Genomic DNA, 25,170 nt, shown 5'->3' with positions numbered 1-25,170 from the left:
ACATACTAGTAGCCCTGGTTTTGCACAGTTTGCATATTAAACAGATGATAGTCAATTCTGGGCAGAAATATAGACAGTATTATATACTTCAATTCATGCCAGAAGAGAAATCTTTTGATAGCACTTATTGTAGCCAAGAACAGAAGCAGCTATGCAATCCCCAGCCAGAAACCAGGTGCCAAAATTAATACATGCAAGAATAAAATGGGTTGCTGTCTTAGTGTAAAGTCCATAAGCTCTAGGAGAAATGCACACATAAATCCTGAGTAGCTTGGGTTAGGAGATCTTGAGGGTTACAGTTCAGTTCCCTGCTGTCCAGTTAAGTTTACAAGAGGAAACAATGTTGAGTGATGGGAGAGTATGTTTCTGCCCAGCTGGCTCTCTCACACGCATGTGCACAAGTACCAGGAAGAGAGCAGGGATGGTGTTCAGTAACGTAAGCCCTGCACATGACCTGGATATAGCAGGCTTACTTGTCAAATGTGTAGGTGACACACAGCTCCGCAGTTTGCTAATGCATTGGATGACAGAATCAGGATTCAGGAAGATCTCAACAGAGAGAACTGATGAGCTACAATTCAGAAGATTAAATTTAATAGGGATAAATGTAAATTCCTGTACTTGGGTTAAAAAAAAGATCACATCTGCCTCCTGCCTTACTCCCATCCAGCTCATTTTCCACACTACAGTCTGGGTGATCTCTTGAAAACACAAATCCGATCATGTCACTTCCTTGCTAAAAAGCCCTTAACAGCATCCCATTGCCTTGAGGTTAAAGATAAAACTCATTGATGTGGTTTTGGGTTCCTCCATGACTGACCCCTTTCTTTCTACTTCAGCTGGTCTCCCACCCATCTCCCTCTCACACTGAGTGCTCCAACTCTATGGAAGACCTTTGGGGTCTATGTATGGGACCTGTTTGGGAGCTTTCACGTTTCCTCTATCCAAACGTCATCTTCACACTTCCCTGTACATCTTCGGATCTCTACTTAAAGCCCTCAGGAAGACCCAATCCATAAACTAGGGTTAGTCTCTTCATTACCCCCTTTTGAGGTTCCCTAATCATCCTTCTTTAATTTACAAATATGTAGTGAAATGCCTGCGATGTCCCAGGCACTGTTCTAGACCCTGGGGATAAAATGGGGAACAAAACAAAGCCCATGTCCACATAGAGTTTATGATCTCAGTGGAAAAGATGTCAGGCAGGGATGAGTGCTTTGTAGAAAATTGAAGCAGAATGAGAAGATAGCAATGGAGAGCTGGAGTTGGAAGCCCTACCACAGGTAAGGTGGCCAGGAGGACCTTTCTGAGGATGTAATGAATATGGAAATGTGAATGAAGGAGGACCGTGAGCTATGTGGCTCTCTGGGAGAATGGCACTACAGTCAGGGGGAAGATCATGTCCCAGAGCTCTGAAGAGAGACATGCCCAGCATTTGGGAAACTGCAGAGATGCCGGAATCGGCAGAGTATGCTAAACAAGGTGAGAGCTGTGCTGAATGAGGTTGGAAGACCCCCAGGGATCAGCCCAGGCAGGGCTTGGAGGCTATCATGAGATTTTAGGTTTCCTTCTAAACGTAAGCAGAAGCTACTGGGAGGCTTTGAGCCTGGGACTGTTATGATACGATTTTTGTTTTGTTTATTATTTTAAAAAAGAACCCAGTAGCTTCTGTGTGGCAAATAGATTATAGGGAGTAATTGCAGAATCTCCAAGATCAGTCAGGGGGTTATTAGATCTGTCAAGGTGAGAGCTGAAGGTAGCTCTGAGTGGGAAGATTTGCTAATACATTACTCTCACTGTATTTGTGATTAGTTGTGTGAGAGAAACACTGCGGGTTCCAGGCTCAGACTGACTTGTTCTCTTCCACAGTCCCAGTGCCTAGCATGATGCTGGACACACCATCATCTCTCCATAAATCTTTGTGGGACAAACACCTGGCTTAAGAGCAGTTAATACAAAAAACACTTCAGGATGTTAGTTGATAGTAGCCTACTTTGCCTGCCAAAGAGTTACTCTGGTCTTCGGTTGCATTAAAAAGCCAGGGGTTGTGGGGGAGTGAGGTGAAAAAGGGAGATATGAGTCCCAGGGCACTCCATGCTGCTTCTACTATTTCAAGACTATTGACTTGATCCTACACCATTCCCCACCCCGGCCCCGTCTTCTTTCTAGTTATGGCATCCCTCAGTCACAAGACCCCACACTGGATTCTGTGGTTCTCTCTGTTACTTCATTCCTATGTTCAAGCAATAAATTCTCTATGACGTCACTTGGATTTGTCTCTTTTTATTCCCTTCCCACTGCTCTGATGACATCATCTGAACATTGGTCCACCTCTCCTTGGTAACAGTTTCCAGGTATATGAGGCTCAAAACAATTTAGGACAACTCTATGTCTTCTGAGAACATCAGCAACCATTTTAAGAGACATCATGTGCTCTTTCATGTAGTTTGTTATGAAATTCTACTTTAGCAGGTAGTGGTGACTAGTGAAATGTATTCTGCTTGGTGGTAAAACCATTAGCAAAATCTTACCTCTTAGACTCACATACTAGAAGGAATCTGTGCTTTGAAATCAGGAAATCTTCAGATTCCAGTTGCCCCACTTGGTAATTTTATGACATAATCCTACTGAGCCTCAGTTCCCTCCTCTGTAAAGTGAAGATAATAAGCCCAACTCACAGAACATTTGTAAGGATTAATAAGATAACATATGTTAAAATACTTAGCATGATTTTTGCCAGATGTAATACATTTTGGTTCCTTCCACCTTATCCCCATTAAAGATAGAATCACTTTGTGAAAATGTACATTTATAAATAGTGAAATTACAGGTGTGTGGTTTTGCTGGCTAATAGTGTATAGTAATGGTTTATTATGTGACTCACAGGGTAGCCTGTGCCCCCTTTTTTCTGTGGTTTAATCAGTATCAATTTCTTGCTGATAATAGAAATATTTATCAAGGGTCTAAGAAACATGAGCATTTTTATAGTGTGAGTAGTAGAAATAATCCATCCCTGATAGATCCCAAGAATTCACAGATAGGTTTCCTAAGAGGGAACTCACACATGTAGTCTTTGAGAGACTCCATACAACTAATCTTTGAGGACCTTTGTAATCTGTAATGGTTTATCATGTAAAGATGAATAAAATATTATCTTTCCCTTCATTGAAGTTGCTCACAAACCAACATGATACAGAGTAGAAAATAGCACATTTGGATGGAGGAAAAGCTAAAGTATCTTCTGAGGAGGGGGACAGAAATGGGAGAAAATATTCTACAAAGAGGAAGTTATAGTGGGGAGCTTGGCCCAGGAGAAGAAAGTATATTTGTACATGTGAGGCATTTCCAACTGAGGTAAAGGCAGATGGGAATCACCCTGTATGACTCTGATAAAATGTGAATAGAGTTCAAACCATGAATATAAGGGCTGAGGAGATTAAATTACTTTCTATGCAGTTTGAATTTAGTGAAAGTTTGGGGGTAGATTAGAAAAATAATGAAAATGATACTTAGCACAGATCAATCTGGATATGGTAAATAATGTAGACTTGGGGAGAGGAGGTAGGTCAAGAGGAAATTGGAGGCAGTTGCCAAAGTTCAGCCATGGAATGGTTAAAACCTGGGGTCCAGTTGTAAGGACTCTTGGAAGGAAGACTTGTGACAGTTGCTCATGACGATAACATGTGTACTGGGCGGGGAATAGTCCTGAGTTTAGACATGGTTTTCTTTAGTCTACAACTGCATTCTCTTTGGTTATATATCCCAAAAAATTTTTTTAAAAATCCTATTTTTCAGCACTGATTATATGGTATCCCTTTGTGGGAGAAAAGTGGGTAATGAGACTTCCAAAGAATATTGCTCTCAGTCCCTGGTCACATTCTCAGCTCAGCGTCTCCCCATTGTATTCTTGATGATAGCTAATCAAGTTGTCCTAGGGTCATTGGTTCTGTGCTTTAGGAAGCTTTAGTTTCAAAAGAGGACAAAGATGTTGCAATTTTTAAAAAAATATTAGAACTATTTTGCTACTCATTCCAGAGAAATTAAGCAATACTATACCATGGAGCTGAGGGTCCAGAGAAAGCAAGATGTTTAGATTGTGTAGAGTACCAGAGAAGAGAGAACTGCACAGAGACTGAACTCCAGGTGTATTTAGAGCTTCTGTCTTGAATATTACACAGAGTACTGATCAGAGCACTTATGTCAGAAAACTACCAAGGCTGGGAAAATAATTCCCCAAAATATCCAGTAAATAGTACCCAGTGTTTGAACAGGACCAAAAATTGTACCTGTTCCCACCAACAAGATCGGAAAAATCTTAAAATCCATAAGACATTGGATAGGGTGTGCATAAGGGCAGTGCCTCTGTAATAGGGCATTATCAGCCTAAAGTAAAGGCTATTCTGGTCCTACCTAGAAAATCTTAAAAACAAACCCAAAAGGATGAACTCTTTCCAAGTAATTCAACTAATATCCCAAAGATATAAAAATACTTAAAGGAATATAAAAATGCCAAGAACCCAACAAGGTAAAATTTATGGTATCTAGCATCCAATAAAAGATTATCATGTATGCAAAGAACTATAGAAATATGACACATAATGAGAAAAATTGATCATTAAAACCAGAACTGATACAGATGTTAGAATTTGAAGACAAGCACATTTAAAAAGTATTATGACTGTATTCCATGCATTCAAAAACATGGAGGAAAATTGAACATGTTAAGTAGAGGTATTGGAGGATATTAAAAAATCATCTGGAAACAAAAAGTTTAACATCTGAAATAAAAAATACACTGGATGGAATTAACAGCAGATTAGACGTTGTAGGAAAAAAAGGCATAGCAATAGTAAAACCAAGAAAAGACACACAGAAATGAATAGTGAACTGTGAACTGAAGGACAACTTCAAAGTGTCCTGAGGGACATGTAATTGGAGTCCCCAAATGAGAGAAAAGGGAGACCAGAGAAAAATGTATGAAGAAATGATTGCCAAAATTTTCCCAAGTTTAATGAAAGCTAGAAACCCAAATCCAAGAATAAGTCTCAAAAATGTTAAAAGGATTCAGGTCATACAACATATATTCTCTCATTATGGTGGAATTAAAATTTCAAAAACAGAAATAAACCTGGAAAATCTACAAATACTTGGATCAAGAAAAAAACTAAGAGAAAACATAGAAAATATTTGAATTGAATGAAAATGAAAACACTGAGTATTAGGATTTGTGCAACAATAAAAAAAATTGTGGGATGCCACTGAGCGGATAATTTATAGAACCAAACTATATAGAAAAAGGAGAAAGGTCTCAAATCAATAACCTCAGTTTTCACTTTAAGAAAATAGAAAAAGTAGAGTAATTCAACCCAAATTAAGCTTAAGAAAGGATATCATAAAAGAGTAGAAATCAATGAACTGGAAAAATGTTTCGAGAAAATCAGTGAAACCCAGGTCTAGTTTTTAAAGAAGGTCAAGAAAAATGGTGCCTCAATACCAAGACCAATCAGGATAAAATAAGATACGTGAACCTTATCAGGATTGAGAGAAGGGACATCACTATGGATTCTACAGATAATAAAAGAATATCAAAGCACTATTATGAACAACATTGTTGACAACTAACATGAAATGAAATTTCAAATTACTTGAGGGAGGGAGACAAACTATCAAACACATGCGAGAGGAAATAGTCTGAATAGTCCTATAGCTATTAACGAAATTGACTTATAGTTAAATGCTTTCCTACAAAGAAATCGTTAGGTCCAGATGGTTTTCCTGGTGCATTCTACTAAGTGTTAGTAGGAAGAAATAATATGAATTCTACAGAAACACTTCCAAATAAAGAAAGAGGAGGGAATACTTCCCCAACTCATTCTATGAAGCTGGCATTACTATAATATGAAAACCAGACAAGGACATTAGAAACCAACAAAAACCAAACCAAAACCAAAGCAAAACAAAACAAAGCAAAACAACTTTAACTTGATATCCTTCATGAATTGATTCAAAATTATGTTATAAAATTGAGCAAATTGAACCCAACAGTGTATAAAAAAAGATCATGATCAAGTGGGGTTTATTTTAGGAATGCAAGTTTGGTCTAACATTTGAAATCAATGTAAGTCACATACTAAGAGACTAAAACACAAATGTATGATCACATCAGTAGATACAGAAAAAGTTATTTGAAAGAATCCAATATCATTTAATGAAAGAAAAAAAATTGAAGAATATTGTTTGGCAACATATTTGTGGTAGAATTATGAAGAAAAGGAAGAAAATGATAAAATGCAAAATTCAGGACTGTGGTTACCTTTGAGTAAGGAGGAAAGGGAGTAAGATTGGAATGAAACACCCATGTGTTTCGAAGGTAAAATAAAATTCTTAAACCTAGTAGCTGAAACACGGTGCCTATTTTATTGTCCTTTATATCTCACACATATGTTAGGGATATTTTAATGCAATATTTAATAAAAGCAACTTTCAGTTCTAGTGGGAGTTTTTGTTTCTGAAATTGTCATGTAACAGAAAGACCTCTATTTTCTATTTACTCTGTTTGCAGCTTTGGAAACTCATCACATTTGTGTATTGAAAAGAGTATCCTCTGTAAGACCAAGCATTTTGGGTTTTTTTGAAATGTAACGTGATGTTTTCTATAAACAGAATGAACTGCTTGTTTAAGTGTCATTACCATGTGAAGAACAGCAGTGAGCTTAGTGGTTAATGCCAGCAAGCCAAAAACTAAATACAGAAGCACTAAAACCCCAGTGGTCAGTTCCATATAACTCATTGATTAGAGAAGGACAATAAGGTATAACTAATCTATCACCTCTATTTTTTTCTACAGTTCACCACTTATAAGTGAATTGATATTTTTTCCAAACAGTTCTAACATGTTTTGTTTTTTTATCCAGACGTATCCCACAGTTGGACTCCGGTCACCTTTTTCTACCCCTTCCTTGCCAGGAACATGTCTGCAGATTACACCACAAGAATTTTACTAGGTTCATAGACATGTGTGTTTCAACATTCATATAACCATATACATAGCTCAATAAACATATGTCCCATTCATTAGTCTAGAACCCTGTGGTAAAGGGACATATTCAAATTGCTGCTTTGTTTATGCTTACATATTCTGCTTCCATTCACTCAACAAACATTAATGAGTAAGAGGTGCTAAGCATGATTCTAGGCTAACAAGGAGAAAAGACATATAGCTTCCTTAAGGTGTTCATATTTTAATGTACAACAGACTCATACACAAATAATCGAGAAGTTTACAAATTTTGGTCCCTAAGCTCAGCCTGGAGGCCTGAGAAGATGATTTGGAGAAAGTGACATTTAAATAGAATCTAAAACATATTTGCAGAGTAGGAGAACAAATGAATTTTCATGTCGATTCAGAAGGAATTGTATGTGCTACTTGTATATTGTACAGAGGTATGAAGTTGCATAGCCTGTTCAGAAATATCCTTCTTCTGTGCTGGAGCGCAGAAAACCTTTTACAAGCCTAGTGGTGTGTAAAAGTCAGAATCCATTTGTGAGCACCTGTCCCTGCTAGACCCCATGATGAGTTTTTGCCATGCTCTGAGTTGCCCCATGATAGAAGTAAGGGGCAGTATCTACATTTTACAAATGAGTTCAATAAGCTTGAAAAAGACTAAGTAATTAGTCCATAGCCACGCATGTAATTAGTGTCACAGTCCAGGTCCCTTTGACATCAAACCTTGAGCTCTTCAGCTCTTTTCATGCTACTCCTTAGCCATGATGACAAAAGATGCCCCAGGTGCTAAAAGTTGTCAAACAGACTAATTGGTTCAAATATTCAGCCACCTAAAACCTTTATTTACTTTTGTGGATCTTCATGTCTGTCTAACCTCCTACTGTATTCCTAAAGCTTATCCTTCTTCCTGTATTATACTAGTATTGCATTATATTATATCAATGTATTATTTATTTGCCTCTCCTCATTAAACCCCCCAGCTTTAAGTATCTGATTCTTTTGAGAAAGACAGTATTTATTGCATGGGACTCAAAACCAATGACTTAATAAATTTATGAAGGAATGATTTGGTTTTTCCAGTGTTCTTTAATGAGATCAAGACAATAGTGTAAAAATGTATGAAAAGTGTTGGATTTTCCTAACTTTAGATTTAAGATCTCCAAAGATTCATGGAGAAAGGGAGTTCTAAAGAGATCCCTGAAAAGTTGTGAACATGTGACTAGATGCATAACTATGAGCGCATGGGTCCCTCATTTTTATCCCGTGGCACCGTGGCTGGGGGATACCCTGGGAGGGTAATATTGGGAGAAAACTTCAGCTGTTGAGCTCCAATTACCTTATTGTCAGAGTAGCAGCATACCCAGAGATGAGCATGGTGCTTCAGGGGAAGCTTGCTAAGAGAAATGGTGAAATAAACATTTGCATCGTCATCTTGTACTAATTCCCGAACCCTCTTTTCAGCAAAAGCCTAGTCTTGTTTGTTTAGTTTTGTGGGGGTTTTTGTTTGTTTGTTTCAAGAGATGCATGAATTTTTCCACACTTAAGTATTCATAGTGCTGAAAACTCAAAACGTCTCCCCAAGGAGAAACAGTATGCCAAATAGTCATTGATGTAAGAAAACACTATAAATTAATGCAGTGAGAGTTCATGGTTACTGAGAAGAGAACTTAATTTACAACTTGAAATCAGTTTGTATTTCTTAGAAATTCTGGAAATCAATCTGTGGTACAGAAATTGATCTACTAAAAGAGAAGAAAATTGATTCTTAATATTGGCAACTACAGCAATTTTTTTTAGGTTCTGAAGGGACAGCTCTTGGAAAGAAGTTTATTAACCATCAAGGAATTACTTGATATTGAGTTTCCTTGCAAACTATCCAAGGAGAACTATTTATGGCCTCATTAGGGGATAGATTTTTATTGCACCAAGCATCACCTTCAAAACTACGATCTCTATTATGTCAAAGATATGGAAGTAAAAATTAAATGAAACAGAGCTCTGTATGTAAAAGACAAGCATTGCATCATATTTTAGAGTGATGCTTTGCACAAAGTATCTCAGTAGGAAGTAGTGGGAATCTGAACACATTTGCATATTCCCATTCATGACATAGTGTTGGCATTCTCAAGAGTAACGGTAGCTGATGGCAATTTTTATCTGAAGAGATTTGTGCATGTTAGCAATATACTGTCTTCTGTCAACTTAAGTAGAGCATATGGGGCCCATTAACTCACCAAATCTGCCACTGTTCTGGAAATTTTTATTAAGCAAGTGCAGTCCCTAATAGTCACTTATGTTATAGAATGCGTATCAAATGCTATCAATAAGCAAGAGAATTGTTTTCCCCCAGTGAGAATGCATTTGAAGTGCATGAGAAGGCTTGACAAAAGAATAAAATATTTTAAGTGATCACTGTACTAGTATAAATGTATCCTGTTGGGAATCCAATGTATGTATTATAAGCCCTTTAATATTTGCTGCTAATAAGCTCTCAGAGTGCCATCTTTTTCACAGGTTTTTCTCCCCATATTTTCTTGGTTTATAGTTTCTCTCAATTCTAACAATGAGCCTGGTTGAGATTAAATCATAAGACACTGTGTGTTTATCCACAGTTTTAAAAAAGGTGACATAAGTGTTGAGCAGTTCTAAATAGCTTCAAAGGGCTACAGCAAAGACAGCTAGAAACAGAGGCCATCAGGGTGCTGTTTCCCAAGCAAGTCTTCCTGAACCAGAGGATGCACCAGGGAATTAACAAACACCCAAACCAAAGAGTGTCCTCCTTATGAAGCACTTTACAAGAATTAAATCACTGTCCGTCAATCTTGAGTGGAAGGCCAAGAAGCATGAGCTTAGTATAGAAATCCCATTATCTAAATAAATTCAGAGATAAGAAGAGTAAGTCCACAGTGCTCTCTAAGTATTTAATAACAGTTACAATAAAAATGTCCATGAATTTCATCTTCAGAGGGTTTCAACATTTCACTGATAATGCTTTGATTACTGTAATATCCCTTTAAGTAATCAAGAACAAGTAGTACCCGTCCTTGTGTAAAACTGAAGGATAAGAAAGGGAATATAATAGGCTCTGGAAACTTAAAAAAAAAGAACAAACGAACAAAAGAAAAAGGAATCCGTCATCAGAACCAGAACAAGAAACTTTGACTCTTGATCCATCAACACTCTCTGACTAGATGCTTTTGGTGCTTCACCATTTTAGAATGGAAGACCTTAACAACACCCAGCTCACTCATTTTTCAATCTCTTGTAAATAAGGTTTTAGTTTGAAATGACACACCTGTCATATTCCTACTGCTACTATTCCAATCGCTGTGCAATCCAAATATTATGCAGTGAAATGAGTAGGCTTAAGCTCCAGCCCCAAGAGATAACCTTAGAGTAGCTCAAAGGTAATCTGAGTTATAAAGGAAGTTGAGTATTAATTATAACACTTGTCATTTTTTAAAAAGTGGTGGTAGTGTGTGTAATTTTACCTCATTTTCTCATTTGCTACTCTTATTTAAATCACTTCCCAGCACTAAGCATGTGCATAAAAGATGACTGTTCCCAGTTTAACCTTTTAAATAAAGTGTATTCTATTAATTAAGTCATTACAGTCCCCTCTCTTTTCCATTATGTTTATTCATTTATCTTCTATCCTAAAGATAGACATCTGTGTCACTGAATATTTTCGAGAAAGACCTCTAATTTTTATGCCTATCACCCATTTGGGTTTTTTTGTACTGTTTTTTGAAATAGTGCTCTAAAGAATTTCAAATTGTCAATTAAAATAATGATAAGTATTCCACTAAGAATAATAGTGTGCAGTCAAAAAGTTAAGGAAGTACCATGTTTAACCTAATATGGTTGAGTTTGCAGTACTTAAATTGGCTTAGATTTAATGGGATAACTTATGTCTGTCAAAGAAAAAAGACAAATGCAAAATAACAAAATCTTTGTATGAATCCCTTTTTCAGAATAGCCACATAATAAGACCATACATTCTGAATACTGTATTTCCTTTGCTTTTCTTCCTCTACAAAATGAACTAGGAGACAGGTAAACTGAGAGGTGAAACCTGCTGTGGGTGTTGGATTATCCATGCAATAACAATTCAAAGTACCTGTCTGAAGGCATTGTATTCTCTCAAGTGTTTTCTCCCTCTGTTCCTTTATAATGCCAGGAAGTGAAATAAACACCACCACCATCATCAAATGCACAACCTTTACCACTCTCGGTTTTCATTTTTCAAAAGTTTTCATTTATTGAGAACTATGTACCTGGCACTCCTTGTGGGGTGTTCTTATCTAAATTTTTCACACAAGAAAAAGGTTGAAAACAACTTAGCAACTTGCCTGGTAAAGCTGACATTCAACTCGTATCTATCTCATTATTGACTATCATGTTATTCTGCCTTTCTATTTAGGTTCCTGTTAATAATGATGATAGTAGTCTGTATTTATTAAGCACTTACTATATGATCTTATAAGTACTTTGCATAAATTTACACACGTAATCTTCACTACAAGCCTATGGAGGAAGCAATATTATCCTCATTGTATATATGATGAGATTGAGGCTCAGGGAGTTTAAATAAATTGCATATGTCTAGTAAGTTTCCAAGTCAGGATTTTAACTCAAATGACTTCTCATTTGTGAAATGGGGATGAATATTTTAGCTTAAACTCATTAGAATGCTAAATTTCCAAACATGTAAAACAAAATTATAGCTAATGCTTGTTGATATTTATCACCACAGAAAGACTTCTATTAATAACATATTCAAACAAAAAGGATAATAGTTTTCTAACATAAAAGTATTTGTCAAGTGTTTTTTTTACTCGTGCAACTGATGATTCAAAGAATATAACAAATTCTTCTATGACTTACCACAAGTATAGTAGAGTGGTTAAGACTGCAATATTTAAGTTCTGGATCCTCCACGTTGGAGGTATGCTTCAGTTTCTTTATTTGTATAGTAAAGATCATAATAATAATACCTATCTTTATAGGTCATCGTGAGGATTAAGTGAATTATTAGCTATAAAGTACATAGGACAGAACCTACACAATACAGGTGCTCTATAAGTTTTAGCCACTAGTGTTATTATTTTTAAATCATCATCATTGTTTTCCAGTACTTTTCTATTTATACTGTAGATTCTACTGTAAATATTTTTAGACCTGAAAAAGCCAGAATTTGGCCCACAATTGGAGCCTGATGAGTATGGACTGACATATCCAACTAGAAATATGAAGAAAAGTCTGATAGGATTTTTAAGAAGTTAATAAAATACTAGAAGAATCACAGACAAGTAGTGTTGTTGTCTAGAAAATAAAGAAATAGCTTAGAAAAGGAGGGATAGTGGGAGTGGAGAGATCTGTATATAATAACTGGGTTGGTGAAATATGACTGAAGGGTGTAGGCAAAGGAAGGAGGGGCATACTCCTCTGAGACCTCTAGTGTTAGGAAAAACAGAAGAGGTCTTCTTTGTCAGCAGAGTTCACTTCACATTGCTCAATCCTTGAGCATCAGATTTTTATAGACTAACATAGCCAATGGCACATAGCAAATAGTGAACAACTATTGTTGGATATTGAAATGATAATCCATGCAGACAGCTTAAGGATTAAGAACTTCGCATCTATGTTTTTGAGAGGTATTGGGTAATAGCTTTCATGTAATGTCATTGCCTAGTATTGGTATCAGCATCATACCAGCCTCATAGAACAAGTTAAGAAATATTCCCTCCTCTGAATTTACTGAAAGAATTTCTGAGAATCGGTGTGATTTCTTCCTTAAATGTGTGGGAGAATTCACCAGTGAAGCCATCTGGGTCTAGAGTTTTTTTTGTGTGGGAAAGTTTTAACTATAAATTCATTAAAAACAGCAACAACAATAAAAACTATAGGGTCATTCAGATTATCTGTTTCTTCCTACATAAGTTTTGGTAACTTGTGTCTTTCAAAAATTTATTTCATCAGAGCCGTGTTAATCTGGGGTTAATTTTTTTTTCACTACCGAAACATGGTTCTTCATCTTCTTCATGGCCCTGAATTATGAATCTTTACTCTGGCTATTAGGACTAGGCACTATTCTCAGCCCTGTGTGAACTTCAGACACTCTTCCCATTATACTTTTGGGTGGTTCTTTCCCAGGTCTTGGGTAGTTTCCTCACATGTGTGTGATCATCAGTATATTCAACTAAATACATAAGGAGATCCTCAGCAGATCTCAGCAGGAGTTCTGGATTAAGTCTTTCCTCTCTGGTTCTCTGCCTGCAAATGTCATCTGCCTTGGCTTCCCTGGACATCTAGGTCCATGTGCTCAGGCTGGGATGTCACCAGGCTCTGCTCTGTTTCCCTCCCTATACCACAATCTGGAAACTTTCTCCAGACAATAAGCTAGAGCAGTTATAGGATTCAACTCACTTGCTTTCTGTCTCTGCTGCCTAATGTCTAATCCCTTGATTGCCACTGTTTCATGTTTTATGTATTTAATTTTTTTTCAAGAGAGATTGTAAATGTGTTCCCTTTTACTCCAGATATAGAAGTCCAGTCCTTGAGAGCATATATATATATATAGCTATTACACTCATAAATTTTATTATATATTATACATTTCTAGGCCCATGAGTTTAATTTCTCCTTTTGTAAGCATGAAAACAGTAGCCCAATTAACAGAGCTGAAAGTACTGAAAATCAAAAGAAAATAAAATTATTTTCATAGATGATCTAATGTGTGTGTGTATATACAAGAAATATATATATATATTTCTTCATAGCTGCCTTTAAAATATCTACCAAAAGAAATGAGGCACCCCAGGTAGGGCCAGGGAACATTTTTTTCTCAATTTTTTTCCAGTAAAAGATTTAACTTCTTATGAATCTGTTTCAATTTATTGTTCAAAAATGGCTGATTTACAAGCAGGCCTGATCCTTGTCTCTTTTATTTCTTCTCAGTGCCAGATGAAAGCAAAGTCCACTCATTGGCTGCCCACAAATCGGGTAAGAAAACTCCTTGTAACTGACTTTATATTCTCCTTCCTGGAAATTGCTGGCTGTGTTTGAGTAGCAGTTGGAACCTATTTCCATCCACTAGTCACTGAAAGGCTTGCTAATTAATACATGAGATGTCTCTGACTTCCACAAAGATGAATTATTGCTTGGCTGTGTGTGTAGTGGCATAATGTATGCTGACTCAAAATGTTTGAGAGGAAAGGATAAAGGTTTCCAAAAAGTACTAATTATAAAACCAAAAATCTTAAACCTGTTTGCCAGCTGAATGCTTAAAACAACAAAAAAAATTATAAGGAAAATCCAAGAAAGTTTGAAACTCTTTCCCATGATAACTTTCACATTACAGTGGCAGAACAAAGAGCTCCACAACAAGAAAAATGTGATCATTTCTCCTTAAAAAAGGAATAGTTATTTTGCTTGTCATCAAAGAGGATCACACCCAAGATGGCCATATTATCTTTCTTTAGACTGACGAATGAGCTCCCTCATTCCTAGAGGTTCTCCAGGAAGTTCACAAGGATCTCTGCGAGTTTCCTGGGTCTTTCTCCGTTATGTGGGAGATACCTTCCAGTCAAAAATCCAAGCTTTTCCTTCATTGCCAAGTGGTTTGCTTCTCACCCTTTGCCCTTCATCGTGGCTTTTTTCACATTAGTTGAAAACACTTAAGAGTTACCCAGCTTACAAATACTACAGGGATCTCTTTCCTCTACGGGTGTATTATTTGGGGAAGAATATCCATTTTACTCTTAGGCTTGCCACTTCAAATAACAGAAGAGTTACAATTTGTTGACATCCCTCTGTTTCTGAAACAAAGAAAGTCTTTCCCGTCACCAAGTGTCTCCTGTGTTTATGTGCTAATTATGTCTCCAGCAGTAAGTGGCCTCAATGCCTCATTACTTCCATCGTGTTCCAGGGCAAGATTATGATTTTTTTTTTCTTTTCCTCTTTCTCCAGATTCTCTTGTGATAACAGCAGGGAAGGGCTGGTTCACAACTCTTAGATTTTTTTTTCTTTTCTGCTGCTCCTAATAAAGAGCCTAAGACGTTAGATCACCATGAAGGAAAAAGATTTCTCTGAGAGTGATAAACTGCAGAGTGCTGCTTTTCCCCATCATCCTTGTCCATTAAATTCTCTACGACTGGAAATATTTTTAGGAGTCTGAAAAGGAAGTTCTCGTGACCAAGGAGCCCCAAGGATAGCCTATGTTATCTTCATCTTCAGTGCATCTTAAATGGTACTGCTTATTGTTAGTTCTGTTACACAGATTAACATTTGAAGGTTAAAGCCTTTTTATGTACTGCGATAGGCTTCAAGGTAAAAAAAAAAAAAAAATGCAGTTTTTAAGACTGTTTATCAATCTGGTTTTTGAAAATGAGCAAATGAACTTTCTGACTTTTTTCCAGAAAATCAAATCTTATTCTGATCTTAATTTCCAAACAAGTTTCTGTCAGCCAGTGACTAAAAGTTATTGGCACTCTTTTTTAAATGAGAACATTGTTACCTTTGTATATCACTACAGTATTTTACTAAGTTGAATGATATGCTTTTATGTAGTGTGATATAGAACACAGTAAAAAAGAGTGCTCACTTCGGCAGCACATATACTAAAATTGGAACAATACAGAGATTAGCATGGCCCCTACGCAAAGATGACACGCAAATTCGTGAAGCATTCCATATTAAAAAAATAAAATAAAATAAAAACACAGTAAAAAAGAATTACCCGAAGTACAAAACTTGAAATAATTTCCAAATTGAAAAAAAAATGACAAAAATGGCATAATTTTAAACCTGTTAATTTTTATATCATATGAACCATGCTGCTTGGTGTGTTTTAAAGACTTCTGGTTCCTAATGAACTGCTAGTACAACATTCACCATTTTACATTTCGGAGTCCTCGTATACGCTCTCACAGCGTCATTGAGCTTTTCACTGGCCATCTGTAGAATCAGTGCAAATTGCTGAAAACAACCAGAACTTTGCTCACTCTGGAGCAAAAGTGGCATTTGAGAAAACCCAATCAGGAGGGCTAAACAATTACCTAAAATTCTACACCCTAGAGTTGTATTAAGTGAGAGCACTCTAAAACTGTAGTGACCATCCTGAGAAATACAAAGCGGCATTAAAGAAAAATCTACAACGAAGGTTATAAATTTATATATTCCAAGAATATACCCTCCCCCATTTCTTATATTTATTTCTTTTGGAAAATTTATCTTGAATTATAATGATCCTCAAAAAACTCATCGCTCACGTAACATGCAACGCGTGCAGCACTTAGAGCAGTTTCTGAGGAGGGGCCTGCGATGGTAAAAGAGGATTAAGGGTCCTTTTGTGTCTGGTAATGTCTTTCAGTTGCACAAATCAGCTTGAAAATTCACCTAATCTATACAACCGTAGTCTCAATCTGGTACATCTGTGACCACTAAGCAAGTTACTAGCTGAGCTATAATGTCTAACGGTCCGTGATCATACTTGTCTCGCCGTTGTTAAAAGAAATCATTCGGTGTCTTTTCGTTTTACCTTTCCCTTCCCCAAATCTTTCCTTCAGAGTATTTAAGTGAAAAGGTGATATCTTTTTTGCTAAAAAGGAAGAGTATCTCCCTCTGTCTCTTTTTAATTATAGAAATGCAGGCAGCTTTCATACCATCCAAGACCATCAGGAAGTTAAATTAAATTGCATGTGCTGACCTGAATCTATCATCCATCTTCTTGTTTAGGATGATATTCAACATTTTAATAAATTCATCTGAGTTAAAGTTTCTTCTGAGTCAGCTACTTAGTGTGTAGAGAGCCATTTCATGCCAAGTTCCATCTGTTGGTCTGGCTTGGGTACCTCCCAAATTTGTGACAATATTTTTGGCACCCTTTCCTTGGCTTAATCTTTAAATGGTTGATTCTCCAAAGCCTAGATCAAATCAAAGGCTCGGGTAAGATAAATCTTTCTAATATTGTTGGCCTAAATTGTAGTGTCCCCTTACCCCTTCTGGAATCAGTTCAGTATTCTTGAGATTTTTCTAACAACCTACCTCAGGGGTCCCCCTGAGTGCATAGCATCTCATACCTTAGCTGGGAAGCAGGCAGGATGTTCTCTTGTCAATCTTGTAGGGTCCTCCTCCATGTATGAGAGGTATCAATGTCTCTGGAGTGGTTGAGACCTACCCAGAGAGGTTAAGAACAAAAATGCCTTTTAATTGGTTCCTTTAAGAAAAATCACAAGTTTCAGAGAGCCTTAAAAATCAAAAATGTGTCTTTCCTTATCTTGTTAATTGACAAAATTCTAACAAAATCCAAATCTTAGTAAATGCAGGGGGTTGAGAAAACTTCAGCAAAATATATATTTTAAGCAATGAAACCAGTTTTTAATGATTTCAGTATTCTGAGGGAACATTAGAATCCAAAGAAAATGACATCCAATTTGGCATAGCTTCTTCTTTTAAATTATGCTTTAATTTTGATTATACAGACTCATAAACTATATCTGAGAAGAAATCATTTCTTTTTTTTCCCCTACATACTGAGCTGACACCTAAACTAATAGTTTAATGCTCCTTCACATTTTAGTCAGAAAGGACTTATAAATTTTACTTTTTTACTGTATCTTAAATTCTTTGTTTTGATTTACTGCTTGGGACTGTTTTAATATGTATTGACTGTCTGCGGAGATCTTTGCTGACCCAGCTCTTTAAGATGATGCAGTACTGAAGAAAGCCGATGAGTTCTTCTTTATGAGCTCTGACATATTAATTAGCAAAATGGGCTAAAAAGCTTTCCGATTTCTATTTTAATTTCTTACATTCTCAAACACCTGTCTATATAGCCGTAAAACAGGCAAGTCTGTAAAAGTAATGGTTGGCAGTAAGTCCAGATCCTTTTCTGAGATAAGTTTATCAATTAATGAACAAATATTCATTAACAGTCTAGGGAGATAGCTCTGTATAGGTGCCTTGCAGCCACTAAGTGTGTGGATCTTTTAACACATTTTACTAGTGAGGAAGCTGAAGCTCAGGGCATTTAAATACTTGTTCTCCTAGCTGGTACCTAGTATGGGTGAGATTATGAACCCAGATACTATATGGTAAAGCCTATGCATTACCACCAGCCTGTGTCTAACACTTCAGTCCCAGGGACTGAGAAGAATACAATTCTAGTTGGAAGACATGATACAGATATCAAAATATCCCATAAATTCTTACCTTTTGCAACCTCTGACTGAACAAGGAACACCATAAGTATAATTTCTCTAGCAAACGATTGTAACTCAATGAGCATGAGAAGGACATCTAATCTGATGATTCTTGACTTTGTTTCCCTGCATGTATGTATGCATGTGTATATATATTTATATGAAAATGTGAGCCAAGTTAAGAGATGTATAAGAGAGAAAATATGTATGTGATGTGCATGTATTATGTATAAATTATAGCAAATGTGCATGTGATGTGTATCCTTATGGCAAAGGCTGAAAGTTTAATATGTAAGTTGCTAACTTGGCAGACCTTACATTCTGTTCTAAATGCATTGTGTGTAAACTTTATATTTAGAATGTTTGAGTGTGGCCAAAGAAATCTCTAGATCTTTCCAAAGAAATAGAGCTCTTAAAAGCATTAGGTGATCAGATTATTACTTTAATACAAGAGTAATGTGCTATTAAATGACATTTCATAAATTTTGTTGAGTATGCACTTAAAATTTGGAGCACAAACTATAGCCATTTTTCATGAGTCTGAATTGGATTTTTCCTGGCTTTTTATTGTTACTGTGGATGAGGAACTAAATCTTGGAGTTAGTGGGTAGTGGACTTAACCTCTGTTTCTTTTCTCATCAGTTGGTTAAGGTAACATTATATGGTTATACGTTTGGACAAAAATCCTTATTAGGTACTTCCTAAGCTTTTGTCACTTGTTATGTTGGATAAATACAGCTTTAGACACAAGAAATATATACATTCTCACATCCTCCAGCTTGATTTACATTTCCATAGGATTCAGGATGTTATTTAAAAAAATAGCAATATGTATAGGCTTCTTCCTATACAAACTTGATTATAAAGCAGATTATAAAACATAGTATTTCCTAAATTGTAAAAGGTTACTGAATACTCTGGTCTCTAAAATTCAATGAATCCAATTGAATTAGAAACAAATATATCAGTCTTTTTAGAAATGTGATTCAATTCTTTGCTACTCAAATATGGTGCAAGTGTGTGCATCTCTGAATGTCATGAGTAAATAGAGTCCACATGTTTTTACAAATCAAATTTCAAAATTAATTATTTTAGTTCCACTCATGTTTATTAAATGCCCACTCTGTGACAGGTGTGTTATATCAAGGTCTAGAGATAAAAAGTGACATAAGACATGGTCTCTGTCTTAGAAAAAATTTTTTGAAATGGTAGGGAAGAAAGTCATATAAATGCCTAATTAAATGTTGGTTTGGTACCTTTATGCTAAAGAGTACAGTGCAAAAATCTCACAGAGGAAATACTGCTTGACTCTGAATGGGATTGGGGGATGGCTGTCATATTTCAGGAAGGAACTGTTTCCGGAGCAGGATTTGAAAGATAAATAGAAGTTTAAGAAATAAAAAAGGTCAACCAGCTAACACATTTCAGGCGTATGGAAAGTTATGACAACTTGAAACATCATGGTATGTTTATGAAACTAATAAGCAATTCAGTGTGGCACAAATGGAAGTGGACAGTAACAGATACGAAGTTGAGCCAGTAGACAGGAGATCAGATCACGAGGATTAAAGGAGGGGGTTAGCGAGGTAGTACCATTACTCTGTTGGCTGTGGTGGCTTGAAGGACAAAAAACAAAAAATGAAGGAGAACAGTTAAAAGACCGTTGCAGGAGTTCAGATAAGAGATGATATGGGCATAAATTCAAGTGAATCACAGTGGAAATGGAAAAAAAAAGTAAAACATACTTAGGAAATAAAGCTTGAAGGTTTTTGTTTTTTTTTTAATTAAACTTGGTGGGTGAGTGAGGAAGAAGATCCGGTTTGATTCTCAGTGTATCAGTCAGCTGTTGCTATACCTAAGCTGCATAACAAAATCGACAGCAAACATGTATTTCTTGATCACATATCTTCATGTGGGCGGGGATTTGCCGATCTCAGAAATGTTTGGCCGGGCTTACCTCCAACATACAGTTTAGGTCCAGGTTTTATACGTCTCTTATTCTCCTTGGAACAGTGATTTCCTTAGGAAAGTGTTTTTGATAACAAGAGTGATAAGATGGAAACAGGGTAGATAGAAAGGACCCATAAGCTGTGTGTCAGAGCCATGGAGTATTAACTCACGTGACAGTGAAGGTAGTAGCGGGGAATGAGAGGCAGGAGTAGAGGGAAGTGTGGCCGGATGGCACGAGCTGAGAAGGAGTAGGGATTTTATATGTGACTAGATGCGCATTGTGCTTGAAAGCCGAAGTGAGAAGTAAAGAGGCCACTGAACCCCCCTCCCAACCCTGACCTGCTTGATATGGCTGAGAATGAGAAGGCAGGGGAAGCAGATTTCTTAGCGGAGAGGTAGACTTCAATTAAGGCTAAAAGGCAAGGAAATTTTTAGAGAAGAGGTCGAAAGTGAACAGCATCTTGTCAACCATGGAAGGATAGTGGGGACACAAAGGAGGCAAGTGGAGGGTCTGGGGTCTAGGGGAAGGCAGGAGAGTGGTCACACGGGGATATGGCCAGAGTGGTGTAGAGCGGCCGCCCGGGGGGCAATAGGTGACCAGGGTTCTACCTCTTGGGAAATGACCGAGGATGGCAGGAGTGATGGGTCTGGTTTATTTCCCTAGCTCTGCGGTTGTCTAGAGGATTATTCTTTACTCTTCAGGGACTAGGGAAAAGGCTGGGGCCAGTTTAGACTCAGCGGTGACCTGGATGAGTTATTTCCTGTAGGAGGTCATATCTCTGAAGAATGAGAAGATGAAAATTTCCAGGAGGAAATGTCCCAAGGTTACAGAAGTTTTGAGAAGATGCCCAAGTTTCACTAGGTTTGGAAATTGAGAGATGGCCAGTGTTGGCAGGCAGGAGAGCAGAAACAAAATGATGTGGCCTGAGGAGGAATGGGGGTGGAAAGGTGATCTCTCTAGAAGTTTAATATTAAGAGAAAGAAAAGAGATATATCTAGAGAAGTGAAGTTGTTTTTATTGCTCTACTTCATGTTATCAATGAGAAACACTGAACCGTGTTTATAAACTGAGAGGAAAGAGATGTTTGTGAGAGAATGAAGAAAGGGGAAAGAGGGAATTGCTAAAGGCCTAGGGTTAAGACTGTGGTGTTATAGCAGTTGGCCTTGAAGAGGATGAGCCAAGGTTGTAGGGAAAGTGGCAGTCATGCATGCGGCATAGATAAATTTGTAGGTAATAGGGGTGAGAAATGAAGGATGTTAATGATCTCATCTTGATAGTGTCCAAGTCTACTTGGTGGCATTACAGGATTGGTCATAGCTGGCCAAGAAATATAAGAAACACTACAGATAGTAGGTAACCTATGTTGAAATCTGTTGAAGTCATGGAAGCAAAATTGAATGGAAAACTAGGAAGAAAGATATTTACACTTCCACATGCACACACACACTACAGTCAAGAGTTGGCTTGCAGAGGACCTGCAGCTTTTCCCTGAGCTAAAATGCTGTTTCTCTCTTGCAGTTATATTTTCAATTCTCTATTTGTGGTGGGATTAAAGAATGTTAGGACTAAGTGGAGCAGTATATATCTCTAGGAAAACCATCTTTTTTTAAAGAGTAGACTGAGGCCCAGAGAGGGAAAGTCACCCCCACCAAAGGCCCAGCTAGTCAATGACAGAACTGAGGCTCAGATCTGCTAACTTATTTCAGCAGTCTCTTGCTTTGTGAATTCCAACATCATTGCTACCAGTTTTGCCTGATTTCATAACCTAAAGTATCATTAAAATCCTCAGAATTTCCCCAAATTCAGCATGGATAACAGAAAGATAGAGTAATTTGGCACAAGACTAGTCATTTTTCCTTTAAGTTTCTGACATTGAAACCCACTGGGATTGAATAAGCTTCTTTATACAAAATTTCATATTGCGTCCCAAGTTTATACCGACTGTCACAAAATCTGTGCTTATGTATAGTTGCTATTTATTATACTCTTTACTTTTATTATGGTGTTCTAGTTCTTTTTCCTATAAATAAAAATGCACAGGACAAACTATTCTAAGCTCCAGCAGGTATTTGTTGATGTGGTATATTTCGGTATGTATTTTTCCCTTTGCCCTCATATATCCATATTTACATTACAAACTTCATAGTAACAAAATTCTTTGTTATCCTGTTTCTCTCATTATCCAGAATATGACAACCTGTCTTTGGAGATAAAATTTAGTATGCTTAAGTATGTGTTGATTTAGACAATTTATAGTTTCTAAAATGTTTTGAATTGTTTGAACAAGTGAAAAGTAATTTTATAAAGAGAAGAGCATATTTCTATATATGTCAAACCCTTCAAATGTGGCTGAACTCTCAAACTTCCCCATCCATGGGGAATATGTGTCTTGTACATTTAGAAACAGCGGTTTGGAACTGACAATTCTAATAGTGTTTCTAAATGCTAGAATGAACATCTGTGGTGAAAAATGTTATTAGCTGATTACATGATGGTTGATAAACACAAAGTGAATGTTTGACATCAGCACTGTACTATGGGCCGAGCTGTCTGTGCCCAACTTTGGATCAGCTCTGCAACCAGAGAGGAACAATGATAGCAGGAGCCACAGAAAACAGCAAGTCACATAAAAAGTACACTAAAATGCTACCAGTAGTCAGAATATTACTGTGTGAATTTGGATGTACCGTGGGCAAAAACAAATCATATTCTCGAAGACATAGCAACTGTACATTTTAACCTACAATATGAGCATTGGTTCTGTCCTCTTTATATTCAGCTTTAGGATGTCTTCAGTTAACTTCTTGCAATGAAACCGTGGCAATAAAAACCCTGGACTCTGTGCTTACTAGCTTTCACTAATGGCAGCCCCTCATGAAGAGGAGAGTTGGAAAGAGCTAGAAGGCTTTTCAGTCCTGCATAATTATCTTAGAAACATCTACATTGAGACCTAGAATTTAAGATCACTCTTCTAAGGAAGGGATTTTATGTGTAAATTTATTGTGGAGGAAAAGACTGAGACTCTCTGATTCCAGTGACCCAGAGGGTTTTCCAACTTTTGTGCAAAATCTTCCTGCCAGTGTTAACTGAATGGCTACTCATTCCAGCAGTGATTTTAATTCTTCAGTTTTCTTGCTAAAAATCAGCCAATGAGGATATTGGAAGGACAGGTTTAAAACCCAGCCTGGGAATTTAAAGATGAGCTCCTACATGATACACTACCCAATCTATGATGAGTAATGTATACCAAAAGCCTAAATTTTATCTTTTAATATCTGATCACTTGTCAACTAATGGTGAGAAACATTTAGGATATATTGGCTTGACAATGTCAGTACTACTTTATATTAGGTGACTTATGCGTATATGTTTATGTGTATACACATTTGAGTTTCACAAATGAATACTGTCTTACGCAGGTGAGGAAGGGAAGCATTAAAAGACGTGTACTTCAAGCAGGGTATTGCCTTCTTAGGAAACACGCATTTGTTACTGTATTTAGGCTCCACGGGCAGGAATAAATTTCAGCCTCTTTAACAAGTCGTACCATTCCCTCCATCACCTTCTCATGGCCTGCCCTTCCAGGCTTGGCTCTTGCCACCATCACCCGCCACCCATGTTCCCCACTCACAGAGCTACTCACTCTTTTTTACTATTATTACTTTTTGGAGGGTGAGGGAGGGGCAGAGGGCGAGGGAGAATCTTCAGCAGTCTCCATGCTGGGGCTCAGTCTCACAACCCTGACATAATGACCTGAGGCAAAATCAAGAGTCGGATACTGAACTGACTGAGCCACGCAGGTGCCCCAAGAGCTCCTCACTTTTGTCATCAGACTGTCTTACTCTTTCACACCTCAGAGCCCCATCTGAACTCCATTCTGAGATGCCTTCCCCACCACCCTCAGGCAAGGGTCCCTTCTGGGAGCTAACCTTGGGTAACTTCAGTGTCTTCTAGGCTCTGCTTTTATACTATTTAACTTCCCTCAGCCTTTCTTGGCTTAACTCACACTTCTGGCCTAGAGCTGGTCAGCCCCCAAGGTCTCCCGCAGGTTGTTATCAATCTCCTTTAATCAGCAGTTGTGTGTCTTCCTTACAGTATTGAGAATCCCACGGCCCACCTTTTCATATATAGGCAGAACTCGATTATCTAGCACATAAGGGGGAGTAAGCAAGGATAGGCCATTTACCAAACCAATGTTTAATGAACACCTGCCATGTGCCAGACACCGAGCCAGGTACTGCAGACACAAAATTATGTCGAATACAGATTCCGCCACTAAGGTGCTTACAGCTTCGTAACAGTGATAGGAATGTGAACAGCGAAAATTCCAGGTACTTACATATAAATGCAAATACATAGAAAAGGTAACAGTACTTACCTTTACTGAGAGGAAGAAGATAGACATTGAGGGACAAGGGAGACTTCTGCTTTAGCTACAGTATCTGAATTTTTACATTGAGACTAAGTTTATGTACAAATTGGGTAATGAATAACTTACGGATTTAAAAAATAAGAACATTTTTAAACATTGTAAACCTTCACATGCTGAGTCTACTAGTGGCAATGTTGTACAAAAGGGAGGATTGAGCATGGGGACTGTCACCGACTGTGTACAGAAGCACAGGACAAGGGAAGCTTCCGGAGAAGGAGAGAGGAGGCTGAATCCCCGAGTCATGCTGGGGACCTGCCTGAGGCCCAGAAATATTTTAGGGTGAAAGGAATGGAGAGGGGCTTATCCACGAGACACCTCATTTGTAGGTAGCTGGAGAAAGTGCCAGTGAAAAACGTACTTAGGGAGTTTTAACACCCCTTCAAGTTTTGGTATCCCAGATGGTAGAAACTTAGTCCTTGTAATTCATTCAGTAAGGCAGCCACACAACGCCATATACAAAAAAGGGCCTTTTTTAAAAGTTCACAATGCCCCAACTCTGTCCAATAAAAGCAGAATTATAATAAAAGGACTAATGATGAATATGTAAAAAGTAAAGAGAAAACTGTAAGCAACCTAG

The 25,170-nt window shown here is 37.4% G+C and overlaps 1 protein-coding gene and 1 non-coding gene across 3 annotated transcripts in view; both read left to right on the top strand.

Moving 5' to 3' along the window:
* Positions 1 to 25,170, top strand: part of PARD3B (par-3 family cell polarity regulator beta) — a 1,008,697-nt gene that overhangs the window by 652,128 nt on the left and 331,399 nt on the right. For both annotated transcript variants that reach the window (XM_028112243.2, XM_088021577.1), the window contains exon 16: positions 13,967 to 14,011. In XM_028112243.2, coding sequence (XP_027968044.2) covers positions 13,967 to 14,011 — 45 coding nt within the window. The remainder of the gene's footprint in view (positions 1 to 13,966; positions 14,012 to 25,170) is intronic.
* LOC114216021 (U6 spliceosomal RNA) lies at positions 15,604 to 15,707 on the top strand. The gene has a single exon (XR_003610669.1). It is a non-coding gene; the product is annotated as a U6 spliceosomal RNA (small nuclear RNA).

Source organism: Eumetopias jubatus, unplaced genomic scaffold (assembly GCF_037043125.1).
Source record: "Eumetopias jubatus isolate StellerSeaLion01/CBP00866 unplaced genomic scaffold, mEumJub1_p1.0 scaffold_3, whole genome shotgun sequence".
In the NCBI taxonomy this organism is placed as follows: domain Eukaryota; kingdom Metazoa; phylum Chordata; class Mammalia; order Carnivora; family Otariidae; genus Eumetopias; species Eumetopias jubatus.
Note: the sequence above shows the minus strand (reverse complement) of the source record. Positions and strands in the feature narration are given on the sequence as shown.